Source organism: Oncorhynchus mykiss, chromosome 4 (assembly GCF_013265735.2).
Source record: "Oncorhynchus mykiss isolate Arlee chromosome 4, USDA_OmykA_1.1, whole genome shotgun sequence".
In the NCBI taxonomy this organism is placed as follows: domain Eukaryota; kingdom Metazoa; phylum Chordata; class Actinopteri; order Salmoniformes; family Salmonidae; genus Oncorhynchus; species Oncorhynchus mykiss.
The window spans coordinates 16,424,859-16,438,053 of NC_048568.1; the positions used below are offsets into that span (position 1 = coordinate 16,424,859).

General features: G+C 40.0%; 2 protein-coding genes and 1 long non-coding RNA gene across 3 annotated transcripts; 1 reads left to right on the plus strand and 2 right to left on the minus strand.

Annotated features, from left to right (window-relative positions):
- Window positions 1-2,850: 2,850 nt before the first annotated feature.
- smpdl3a (sphingomyelin phosphodiesterase acid like 3A) lies at window positions 2,851-4,320 on the minus strand. The gene is given in 4 exon segments (XM_036975778.1): window positions 2,851-3,058; window positions 3,839-3,909; window positions 3,911-3,972; window positions 3,975-4,320. Coding segments are annotated over 4 exon segments (396 nt in total). The 5' UTR covers window positions 4,072-4,320; the 3' UTR covers window positions 2,851-2,892.
- A 1,564-nt stretch (window positions 4,321-5,884) lies between these two features.
- Window positions 5,885-8,570, plus strand: LOC110522197. Its single transcript, XR_005051473.1, has 4 exons — window positions 5,885-5,935; window positions 6,702-6,765; window positions 7,381-7,599; window positions 7,799-8,570. It is a non-coding gene; the product is annotated as an uncharacterized LOC110522197 (long non-coding RNA).
- A 2,062-nt stretch (window positions 8,571-10,632) lies between these two features.
- On the minus strand, window positions 10,633-11,944 carry fabp7b (fatty acid binding protein 7). Its single transcript, NM_001281342.1, has 4 exons — window positions 11,866-11,944; window positions 11,559-11,731; window positions 11,186-11,287; window positions 10,633-10,686 (listed from the first exon to the last, which is right to left on the minus strand). The coding sequence occupies exons 1-4, from the start codon at window positions 11,936-11,938 to the stop codon at window positions 10,636-10,638; spliced, it is 399 nt and encodes a 132-aa protein (NP_001268271.1). The 5' UTR covers window positions 11,939-11,944; the 3' UTR covers window positions 10,633-10,635.
- Between the last annotated feature and the right edge of the window lie 1,251 nt (window positions 11,945-13,195).

Sequence of the window (13,195 nt, forward strand, 5' to 3'; positions counted from 1 at the left end):
TATTTTTTTTTCTCTCCATATCCCTGGATTCCTATTGCAAGCTCTGAGCCTTCTCACCTTCCAACCTTCGCAGCTAACGTCCCCTGAATGCTAGCTGTCTATAGCACAACGGACTGTTGGCTTACGAGGCCCATCAAATACATTCCGAAGCCACTAGCTAGCAGTCAGCTATCCTTTGCTAGCGGTCATCAGCTACCTTTATCCTGGACAACTCTCGCCAGTCTGTACAGCGTGACTCAAACCAGAGCTAGTCTGACTTATTCTTCTCGATATCTCCGGATTCCTACCGCAAGCTCTGAACCTATTTTTATTTTATTTATTTTTAAACATTTTTATTATGATTATTATTATTTTTTCACCTGGAATTATAGCAGCTAACGACCCCTGAACGCACAGCCGCTGATTTGCGGCCTGCTAGCTATCTTAAGCACATTGGACTGCTGATTTAAGAGGCTCTTCGGACATATTTCTTCGGCCACTATACATATTTTGCCAATTGGCCCGGATTACCACACGAAACCCTGCTGATCCGTCCGTTTCTGTTAGCCTGCTAGCCACGTGTCGCTAGCTGCTTGAAGCCACGCACTGGACTTGTATGATCACCCGGCTATGCATGCCTTTCCCTAACGTCACCATGCCGTGTCGATTGCTGTTTTGGTTTGTATGTATTGTTTAATTTCACTGTAGAGCCTCTAGCACTGCTCAACCTGCCTCGGCTAACAATTTAGTTCCACCCCCCACACACACAGTGACATCACCTGATTTAAATGCTATTTCTAGAGACAATATCTCTTTCATTATCACCATATGCACAGGTTTACCCCCACTGTATTCACATCCTACTATACCTTTGTCTGTACATTATGCATTGAATACATTCTACCGTGCCCAGAAATCTGCTCCTTTTACTCTCTGTTCTGAACATACTAGGCGTCCAGTTCTGTTAGCCTTTAGCCGTACCCTTATCCTACTCCTCCTTTGTTCCTCCAGTGATGTAGAGGTTAATCCAGGCCCTGCAGTGTCTACCTCCACTCCCACCCCCCAGGCTCTCTCATTTGTTGACTTCTGCAACCGTAAAAGCCTTGGTTTCATGCATGTTAACATTAGAAGCCTCCTCCCTAAGTTATTCACTGCCCTAGCACACTCCACCAATCCGGATGTCCTAGCCGTGTCTGAATCCTAGCTTAGGAAGACCACCAAAAACCTTGAAATTTCCATTCCTAACTATAACATTTTCCGACAAGATAGAACTGCCAAAGGGGGCGGTGTTCCAATTTACTGCAAAGATAACCTGCAGAGTTCTGTCTTACTATCCAGGTCTGTACCCAAACAATTTGAGCTTCTACTTCTAAAAATGAACCTTTCCAGAAACAAGTCTCTCACCGTTGCCGCTTGCTATAGACCACCCTCTGCCCCCAGCTGTGACCTCGACACCATATGGGATTTGATTGTCCCCCATCTATCTTCTGAGCTCGTGCTGCTAGGTGACCTATACATGCTTAACACCCCGGCCATCTTACAATCTAAGCTTGATGCCCTCAATCTCACACAACTATTCAATGAACCTACCAGATATAACCCCAAATCCATAAACACGGGCACCCTCATAGATATCATCCTAACTAACTCACCCTACAAATACACCTCTGCTGTTTTCAACCAAGATCTCAGCGATCACTGCCTCATTGCCTGCATCCGTAATGGGTCTGCGAGCAAACGACCACTCCTCATCACTGTCAAACACTTCTGCGAGCAGGCCTTTCTAATCGACCTGGCCGAGGTATCCTGGAACCACATTGACCTCATCCCGACAGTAGAGGATGCCTGGTTATTCTTTAAAAGTTCCTTCCTCACCATCTTAAATAGGCATGCCCCATTCAAAAAATGTAGAACCGGGAATAGATATAGCCCTTGGTTCACTCCAGACCTGTCTGCCCTCTACCAGCACAAAAACATCCTGTGGCGTTCTGCATTAGCATCGAATAGCCCCAGTGATGTGCAACTTTTCAGGGAAGTTAGGAACCAGTATACACAGGCAGTTAGGAAAGCTAAGGCTAGCTTTTTTAAACAGAAATTTGCATCCTGCAGTACAAACTAAAAAAAGTTCTGGGACACTGTAAAGTCCATGGAGAATAAGAGCACCTCATCCCAGCTACCCACTGCTCTGAGGCTAGGAAACACTGTTACAACTGACAAATCCACTATAATTGAGAATTTCAATAAGCATTTCTCTACGGCTGGCCATACTTTCCACCTGGCTACCCTTACCCCGGTCAACTGCCTAGCACCCTCCACAGCAACCCGCCCAAACCCCCACCATTTCTCCTTCACCCATATCCAGATAGCTGATGTTCTGAAAGAGCTGCAAAATCTGGACCCCTACAAATCAGCCGGGCTAGACAATCTGGACCCTCTCTTTCTTAAATTATCTGCCGAAATGGTTGCAACCCCTATTACTAGCCTGTTCAACCTCTCTTTTGTATCGTCTGAGATTCCCAAAAATTGGAAAGCTGCCGGCGTCATCCCCCTCTTCAAAGGGGGAGACACTCTAGACCCAAACTGCTACAGACCTATATCTATCCTACCATGCATCTCTAAGGTCTTCGAAAGCCAGGTTAACAAACAGATTACTGACCATTTTGAATCACATCGTACCTTCTCCGCTATGCAATCTGGTTTCCGAGCTGGTCATGGGTGCACCTTAGCCACGCTCAAGGTCCTTAACGATATCATAACCGCCATCGATAAGAGACATTACTGTGTAGCTGTATTCATCGACCTGGCCAAGGCTTTCGACTCTGTCAATCACCACATTCTTATTGGCAGACTCAAAAGCCTTGGTTCCTCAAATGATTGCCTCGCCTGGTTCACCAACTACTTCTCTGATAGAGTTCAGTGTAATAGATAGAATACCTGGGGACAGTAGTCGTGGTTCCCGAGGGCGGGGTACACCGGCATGTCTAGGAGGAACTCCCTGATGGTTTGAGTCATGTTGCTGATGACTTGGATCACCACGTCTGTGGACAGCTCCCCTGATGGGACATGTGGAGGGCTGTCTCTGGTGAGAGGAATAAGCTCATTCAAATAACTTATTAGAGAGAGCCCAGGGCAGAATTAATGAAATAAAACAAAGATCTGCTAATCTGTTACCCATAAATCCCTGTAATCCAGGAGTTGTCTTTTTTCACATTTGAATCTAGGTGCAGTGGCAGGGCCTTTCACCAAAGCATCTTAATTATGCTTAACAAGCATTATACATGCCAATAAAATGTCAGGCTTAACCGATTAACTGTTTACACATGCAGTACAAGTCCTTTCGTGTTATGTGTGATTAAAATGTTCAGGCCTTAGCATTTAGTGCATTTTTAGTAGCCTTTGCTATGCATGGCTCTTCATTCATATGCACACCTATCTGATGCGGAGTTGTCCCCACTGGTTGAACGTTGGCATAATGACTTTATAGCACTTGGTTTTAATATCAGCAGAAGTTATTGTATGGATGATTTATGGCCTATTAGGCTGCTGTGGAAATTACTTATTACATTTCGGTTCGAGACAAAGCATAGAGCTGTTTCAAAACGATACACTATACAGACATTGTTCATGCTTCAGTGAGCAAATCACTGATTGGTTGCTTATTTTACAACAATTCCATCAGTAACAATATCATTGTTATTTATCCAATGACAGGAAGGAGGAAGCAATATGCTTTTGTTAGTTGTTTAACCTCTCAAAAGGTGCACAGGCTACTTCTCCATTAGCGTTGTATATGAAACAGGAAAAAACTAATACACATTAACACCACATGTTGTTTTCCATATCATATAAAGCTACAAACCTTGTCCAGATCATAAACTCTGGCTGTGGAGCAACTTGTTTCATGTGCTGGAAGCTGACAGGATGAGCTGGTAGAGTCACACATGAAGTTTCCAAAAAGACCAGGGTTTGAGGCTGGGACACTCTTAGAGGAGAACACACTTTGGTGTATTCATCAGTCACATGGTAGGGGGGATCAAAATGCAGGTCAGAGATGTGCCAGAATCTCCCTGAAATTGAAATATTATTGGGCATGTTATATCAATCTATTTTATTACATGTAGGGGATTATGTAATTCATGCTAGTCAGGATTTGTTAATTATAGGTAACACAACTCAGTGGCCAGTTTATTAGGTAAACCCATCAAGTACCGGGTCGGACCCCCCATTGACTCCATAACATCCTGAATTATTTGGGGCATGGATTCTACAAGGCATGGCATTCAAACATTGCTTAATTGGTATCAAGGGACCTAACATGTGCCAGAAACATTACCCACACCATTACACCACCGCCACCAGCTTGTACCGTTGACACCAGGCAGGATGGGGACATGCGACTCCTGCTGCTTAAGCCAAATACACAAAATTCTAAATCACACAATCAGTATCATACAATGTACAATACATGTATAGATCTAGGCATTGGGGACTGTCTAATTTTGTTATGATGTTTTAAAATATTGCGGACAGGCAGAGATATAGAGAATGAAGTAGGGTTAGTACTGAATCATTATCTTCAACATTGTTACCTTCCATTACAGAACTTTGCTTGTGTGTGGATTGAGGCCTATACATTCAAATCATTGGTTTCTCCATTGTATTGACATTTCCTTGTTTATATTGTGGATGGGGTTTCTGTGGACCAAAGGAAAGTCTACAAAACTATAAGCAAACCAGCATTTGTATTGGATACATGAAATTGTGATGACACTGATTAATTAATCTTGCACACTGTCTATTAGATTTTTAAAAATCCCCTTATTTTACCAGCTAAATTGACTGAGAACACATTCACATTTACAGCAACAACCTGGGGAATAGTTACAGGGAATGAATGAGCCAATTGTAAACTGGGGATGATTAGGTGACCGTGATGGTATGAGGGCCAGATTGGGAATTTAGCCAGTACACCTGGGTTAACAACCCTACTCTTACAATAAGTGCCATGGGATCATTAGTGAGCACAGAGAGTCAGGACACCCGTTCAAGTCCCATCTGAAAGACAGCACCCTACACAGGGCAATGTCCCCAATCACTGCACTGGGGCATTGGGAAATTAATTATTTTTAGATCAGAGAAAAAGGTGCCTCCTACTGGCCCTCCAAAACCCCTTCCAGCAGCATCTGGTCTCCCACCCAAGGACTGACCAGGACAAAACCTACTTAGCTTCAGAAGCAAGCCCACAGTGGGATGCAGGGTGGTATGCTGCTGGAATGTATATTAAATTGTTTGGTAAAATATGCTTAACCTTTTTAGTAATTACCCATAATTCTACACATTTGAATACTTGTACTTCCAATTTTGATCATCATGATTTAGCGACTGTAAATAAAATGTGTTGATCTACCGGGATTTGTTTTTTAAACGTTCTGTTCTGTCTACTTGGATTCAAGAGATTAGTAGCCTATGGTTGCCTTAATCTTTCGCAGGCTGTTATGTTCTTTTGTTAAAGTATTTGCAATTTTGATGGTATAATATAGTTTTGATAAATATAAACTCAGCAAAAAAATAAACGTCCTCTCACTGTCAACTGCGTTTATTAAAGGCAAACTTAACATGTATAAATATTTGTACACGGGCTTAGTAAATATTGCAAAAGAAAATCAATGATTTTTACTTAAAATAATAGGTTTCTGGTTTTACTTACATTTTTGAATATAGTACTTAATTTATATGTGTTGTAAAAGACTGGCATTTGCAAATAAAAATCCAAGGTAATATGCTGCTAAATTTGAACGAATATTTCTAAGTAACAACCATCAACTTAAAAATATATTAAAAATATCATTATTATGTTGGACTAACATGCTAGATCAAGTTCTGAACTTATATTGTGCTTGGACCAGCTCAATGGACCTCCTCTTGATCTTTCTCCTCTGGAAAGGCCATGCAGCAGGTAAGGACCAAATTATAACTTGGAATGTAGTTTGGATCTCTCTACACATATTTTCGACGTGTGTCGAAGTGTCGAAAATATTTGTGGAAAACTTTAACTAATATTCTTCAAGTACGAAAAGCTTCTAGCTGGCTATATTGCTAGAGTACGTTATATTTTGCAAGTTGATAAGCTAGCTAGTTAACGGCCGTGATGTCTGTATAGTTAGCTAGTGGTGGGCATGCTACTAGCTAGCTGTATAGTTAGCTAGTGGTGGGCATGCTAGTAAGTTGCAGGGCATTTACTCGCCTCGGCGCTGTTTCTAACCTTTGTCATTTTTGTGTACGTTATATATTGACCGAAATCGCTATGTGACATATTAGCTACCTAGCGTACCAAAAAGTGCATCGTCAGCAAACATTACAGTAGAACTGAACACATGGTTCAGTTCCCCTGCAATGTAATATTTGTCTGCTAGTCAAGCTAGCCAGGCAGAGACAGGAACGAACCATACGTACTAACTACACTGTCTAGCTACACCTGTCCTTGCGGAAACATTGTTGTTCATAAATTCACAACATGTTCAAGGCAGCACTGCAAACGTTGACCTTGTGCAGTAGTTATCTAGCTAAATGAAATAACTGGGCTGGCTAGTAAGATGGATAACAAGCAGCTCTTCCAAATCAGCTAGGATTGCGATGTTTCTGCTAGCTATCTAAAGCTGAAGTCATTCGAGTTTTATTTTCCTGACATTGTCATAGATTTTAATACAACTCCTCTTCTTTAGAGTATAGGTATTCAGACGTTCCTGGGTACTGGACAGACCATCTTTTCCAGAATACATTGACATGGTATGTAAATATTGTAATGAAACAGCAGGGAGCAGGTCTCGAATCCTCTCGACCTTCGAGCCCGAGGTCCGGCGCGCTATCGACTGTGCAGCAAAAGCATGCTCGTGCGGCCGGGTCGATTTCCGCGCTTATAAACCCAGGGTCGTTACAATATATTTCTGTTGTCATTGTAGCTCATATAAGGGCTTGTAGGGCCCTATGATTTCCGCAATGCCGAAAACTCCGACGGAATCCAGAAATGTAAACAGAATACACGGTACCCCTCGGACAGGATACACCATTTTTATTACAGTAACCCAACATTATTGTGAAGAATAGGGATTAGATATATACTGTATTTGTTTATCACCCAAATGGATTGAACACATTAAGCAACAAAAAGTTATAATGGAATTCCGGACAATAAAACGGCATTTGGGGGAAAAAAGAACTAAAAAAGAAGGATTTTATAGGCCCTATTAGTGTTTTACACAATGCGTTGTCACCCAGGCAGGTATTGACAATGTGTGTCTTCCTTATTTTAAAAGGAGATGATAGCATATGGGATGTGTAAGTAATAATGTTTTAAGCTTATGTATACACAAAAAAATAATGGATTTTATTTTAATTCTGTAGGGATCCGGCGGCACATGCAATATAAGATCTGCAGTTTTCCTGCATTCAAGTACAAATATGTGACAACCACAACATTGTGAGTGTTAAAATGACAAAGACCTTCTCATATCGAAGACAAAATGTCGTTCCGGCCCTTTCTGTGAAGGACTTCAATGAAAGATGGCCAACCCTGTTTGAACCCACTCAGGTACAAAATACAGCCGAAGGAAAATAGTCAATGTAGGTATACATTTTTATTTATTTAAATATTTTGTTGTCTTGACCTAGTATTATAATCTACAATTCAACATGCATTAAAGATTAGTCTGAACATTCTCACTCTACACAAGCTTTGGGAGGGGTTTCCCAATAGCATTCTGGCTCTCGGATCATCTTTTGTACTTATCTGTTCAGAAGATGTTTTCTCTCTCTCTCTCAGATTAAGGAAGAGTTCAGAAGAATTACAACTGTTTCTCTTGAGTCCACCTTTATGCAGAAGCTGGACGAATATACACCAACATGTTTTGACTTGTTTAAGTCAAAAGGAGGTGCTATAAAGGCGGTTTGTAACAGTATAGACTTTACGTCCGTCCCCTCGCCCCGACCTGGGCGCCTACCAGGGACTCTCTGCACACGTCAACAGTCACCCTCGAAACATCGTTACCCATCGCTCCACAAAAGCCTGTCAAAATAATATGTGCATATGGAGTCAGGTTTAAGGGAGAATTTGGCATATATTTTGTAACAAATGTGCAATGTATGTTTTGAAACCCCATGTTTTGATTAATCTAAAACAGTTTGAATGAGGTTGTATTTGAGCTAAGGTTCATATTGTGCTTTGTGTAAAGTCTATTTAGACAAATCGTTAATTTACGTTTCTGTTAAAATATTGCTTTGTTGTTAAGGGGCACACAGACCACCAGAAAATCTTTGCCAATCTGTACACGATGTGCGGTCAAAGTGCTAATCCCAAACTATCACATACAACTTTATGCAGTTGTGAAGATCTATAATTATTTGTAGTTAGGTGCAAGCTATCTGGATGTAACTTTACCTAAGGAGGCAAGGTGTAGTTATACCCAGAATGCTTACAGATGACAAAATATGAATGCCTAAGGAGTAAGGTTTAAAGGGCAATTTGAGATTGAAGTTTGAAGAAATGATAAAATTATAACATTTATTTTATTAAAATAAAGATGTGGAAGTTTGAAGTTGAACACTGTTGTTTCTTTTTGCATATTCCCTTGTATAGAAATAATCATTTGTAGTAAATTTTCCCAAGTATATTGAGGTAACTATTTGCATCAGCTTTTTAAGTATAGTTGTGAATACAGTTGGAAGTCAGAAGTTTACTTACACTTTAGCCAAATATATTTAAACTCAGTTTTTCACAATTCCGCGACTCGTCAGTGAAGTGCACTTTTTGCCAGTCCTGTCTGGTCCAGCGACGGTGGGTTTGTGTCCATAGTCTACGTTGTTGCCGGTGATGCCTGGTGTAACTGGCAGTTGTTGCCATCCTGTACCTGTGATGTTCAGATGTACCGACCCTGTGCAGGTGTTGTTACACGTGGTCTGCCACTGTGAGGATGATCAGCTGTCTGTCCTGTCTCCCTGTAGCGCTGTCTTAGGCGTCTCACAGTACAGACATTGCAATTTATTGCCCTGGCCACATCTGCAGTCCTCATGCTTTCTTGCAGAATGCCTCCTCTGCACATTCACGCAGATGAGCAGGGACCCTGGGCATATTTATTTTGGTGTTTTTCAGAGTCAGTAAAAAGGCCTCTTTAGTGTCCTAAGTTTTCATAACTGTGACTTTAATTTAAATCATTTACAATGAAGATCTGTGAAGTTATTTGGATTTTTAAGAATTATCTTTGAATGAAAGGGTCCTGAAAAAGAGACGTTTCTTTTTTTGCTGAGTTTATTTATGTTTTGAGAAGGCAACCACATTTTGAAAACGCATTTACTGTTTTTCAAAATGTCACAGGGTTGTGAGCATCGACAAAATTGTAAAATAATTAATTTAAAAAGGCTGTACATGATTCAGAAAAACTGTACAAACAGAATAGAATATAAAGGCAAATATCAGCATGTGCTTTCATTTTACATGCAAAAATAGTTGACAGCTCAACAATCAGGTTAAAAAAAATATTAATTGGTGCAATCAACGCATATAAACAATCTACCTATGCTTGGCAGGTAAATGCTATTTACAGGTGCAAGAGGCGCCGCGTAAATCAGCAGCCCGTTGAACAGCAGCACAGCCAGAAGGGATACGACGCCCATACTCTCACATTAAGCTCACAAAATGTGAGCGAAAATGCGTCGTATAAGTTTTCTCAGCAAACACAAACAGGAAGTATGGCGGTCATGTGACTCCTTTAACCGCTCCCTGGTTGTGAAAACAGTGCGGTCACGGGAGCACTTTAGATAGTTTACATTTCAGAGAGAGTCGAGAGAGAGCTGAGGTCGCTCGGCGCAGTTCTACTAAAATTATATTTGACTTTGGCGCAGGCATACACACGCCAAAGCCCTTTTTGAAACATTGTTTCAACATGGACTTCCAAGGGATGTGAGCTTGATTTCTGCTGATACATTGTATCGAATGGTCATAAAATGAATACATTGGGGCAGACACGACATAGGATCTTACCTACGAGAACAACATCCATGCAGGAAGATCCGACATATTAAGGCTACGCAATGCAAGTTTGGAACACCATTATAATGGATTGATTAGGTCATATTTTGTTACATAACAGTTAATAACACTACATGTGTGAACTAATATATAACCTATTATTGTGTTGTAGGACTACAGATAGGTAGCCTACAAAAGCCTCAAAATGACAAATAGTGTTTTGAGGGTTTTACTCTCTGTGAGATATATACCAAACCAGCCTACACACGTGATAACTTGACAGTCTCACAGACAGACTTGCTCAATCCTTGAGTGAGTGAATATGTTGAGTTTGAGGAGATTGTGCAGTCAATGGGTATCAAACAGTCATTTAAATAACAGAGTAAAAATATATACTTTTTGAGTTAATTTTTTTATTTCAGCATGTTTCACACATGTTTACAAAGGATGATCTATCATGAAAGAAATGTATATAAAAATGTCTTTAAAAAAAAGATTTCCAGCCCATGTTATAAAACATTTGGAAGGATGAAGTGCAACGGTCAGCATACAGTAAAAAAAAAAAAAAAAAAGTAAACATTGGCTGTCTCCCAGTAAAATGGACTCAAATGATTTAAATAGTTATGTCTCCCAGCTCATGCCTTCTCATAGGTACGCACTGCCACAATGTCTTCAAATGTGAGAGTCTGTGGATCAGATAAAATAACAAATAAATCACTGAAATTAGCAAATCAAACATGAAATAGAGTGTAAATAAACATTCATCATTATTAAAAGTAAGATATTGCTTGTTTTATGGTGATAAAAATAAGACTCCAGTTTCTATCAGCTAAATACATCCCACCAGGTCACACCAGAAATTACCATTTAATATGATAATTGTATAATATGATAAATGCATAATATGGACAATTAGAGGTAAGCCTGCAAACTTGCATTTAAAAAAATAGATATAGAACTGCAGTAATCATGCTGAACTGATGAGGACAATGAACATTTTCTATACTAATTTTCACATCTCTACATTGACAACTATGCTACTATACTTCAGAATAAAGGCTTTCAGCATAGAAATACCCTCTCCACCAGTAGTATTACTAGTGGGCTTGCTGCCCCACCGCCTTGTTTCAGCATCCATATTACCCAGGAATTCACATTTCATAATTAACTCATTAAGGCTCTTACCATGACCAATTTTCCATCCTTGATTTCTCTCACAAACTTGGTCTCCTTGCCGTCCCACTTCTGAACGTGCGCAAGCTTATCGCCATCCAAGTTCACAGTGGACTACAAACAGACGGGCAAAATAGGTCAGAATATTGCTCTCACCAACTAGTTACATATAATTACAATGTTATTGGAACTTCTATCAAGCAAGGGATACAACATCCAAAACATAATTCAGATCATATTACTAAATTTGGACTGGGCACTGTAACAGGCTTCTCAAACCCAGTGAAAATTATGAGCGGTTCCAACTGCCCAAAGCCTATAGCTGAGTAGTGTCCAGTGCATATATCCCCAATTTTGACCATAAATCCCACATTGAAGCACTTACTTTACAGTTTCTGTCATCGGCAGTGACTTCGTCAAACTCCTCCCCCAGGTTGAATGATATTTCAGTATTCTTGAAAGTACTCTGGGTTTTTACGACCACTTTGTCCCCCTCTTTTGAGATGATAACCGTTGGTTTGGTCACATTTCCGACCTGCCTTGTTGCAAAACCAACACCTGCGAAATTAAGGAAAAAATGTAATAAGAGGTGTGATCATGCGAACGACCATACATCATGTAATGTATCAAATATAAGTCATAAATAAACTGTCTTATTTTTAGGTTATACTTTTAAAGTTATAAAAACTCACCAAGTGCTTTCATGTACTCATCGAAGTTTTCACTGTCGACCAGTTTCCAGGTGGCACAGAAGGCATCAACCATGATGAAGAGTTAGAGGACCGTGCAATAAGAGAACTGAGGTAAAGTTAATACTGATGAGTCTGTGAGCGTTTTCCCGTACACCTACGTTATTTGTTTGGGGCTTATTAATATGCATCCTATAAGGGGCGGAGAATTACTTCCCATTGGCTTAGGAGATAATTTCTATCTTCTGATTGGCGTTGAGCGCTTCTAAAGCTATATTTCGCTTTTTACTTTACAAAGATTTGACTCAGCGTACCCATTGCAAATTACAACTATTATTTATCAACTGCTCGTGCATCGATTGCAGTTGCAGATCCGTCTTGTGACTTACTAGAGGAATGTTCTGCACAACACTAACTACTCTCCTTGCCCTCTGCAAGACAGACTGTAAAAGGAATATGTCATATCTAGGTGTGTGAAAATACTCAGCCGGAATCAGAGCTTGTTTGATAATTCTTTGTCGTTAAGTGGATTAATCCACTCAAACAGTCGCATGGGCATCCCGCATTGAGGACAGCCATTATGCACTCTGTGTGCATTCGACTAGGTCATATGTTTCAGGCAGAGAAAGCTATTCATTTTCAGTATCATAAATCTGAAGGAAAGTAAAAATGGAACATTCATGTATTGCATTATTGAGTAGGCTATGGTTACAGTAATGATTTCAGAGCATGACATCGGGTTCTGACTATACTGATTAAATATGTGATGAATGTGTATGCATGTGCATGTATGAATACTATTAGGAGACAATCGTATTTTTTACTTGGCCCTCTTATAGATGTTCAGTGCTTTGTTTCCAAGCGCTTTGACATTTCATACAGAGTGAGTTAACATGGGTAGCCTAATTCATAGCATGGAGATTTGTTGCTACAGTAACATGCATAATCCATATTTGAACAAATATTTATCCTTCATTTAATTGTTTCGATATCTATATTCAGTTAACAATTTGCTGTATATTTAATGTCAATAAAGGTCTTATAAAGAGAATGTACTGTGTATTTGCCAGTTTATTCTGAACGATCCATTAATGTCGGAGTGAAAGACATGTTTGGTGCCCTCCTCTGGCCAGATACAGTATAAGACATAAATAAAATAAAAAATATAACAAATTCAATGGTGACAAACACAACAATATTCTGGTTTCATGGCTAAGAAAAGCTCTACTGACATACTGTATCATTGCAGCTGACTAAGGAAAAGTAGGATAGACAATGTAATCACCATTTTACTGCCAATTACAAATATTGTAATTGGCAGCAACGTTGGTAT

Bases quoted from the DNA above. Each gene is read 5' to 3' on its own strand.
- fabp7b (NM_001281342.1), bottom strand. From the start codon at position 11,938: ATGGTTGATGCCTTCTGTGCCACCTGGAAACTGGTCGACAGTGAAAAC. The intron at 11,288-11,558 runs GTAAGTGCTTCA...GTCTGTTTGTAG, and splicing joins CCGATGACAGAAACTGTAAA to TCCACTGTGAACTTGGATGG. The intron at 10,687-11,185 runs GTAAGAGCCTTA...TCTGATCCACAG, and splicing joins AGGATGGAAAATTGGTCATG to ACTCTCACATTTGAAGACAT.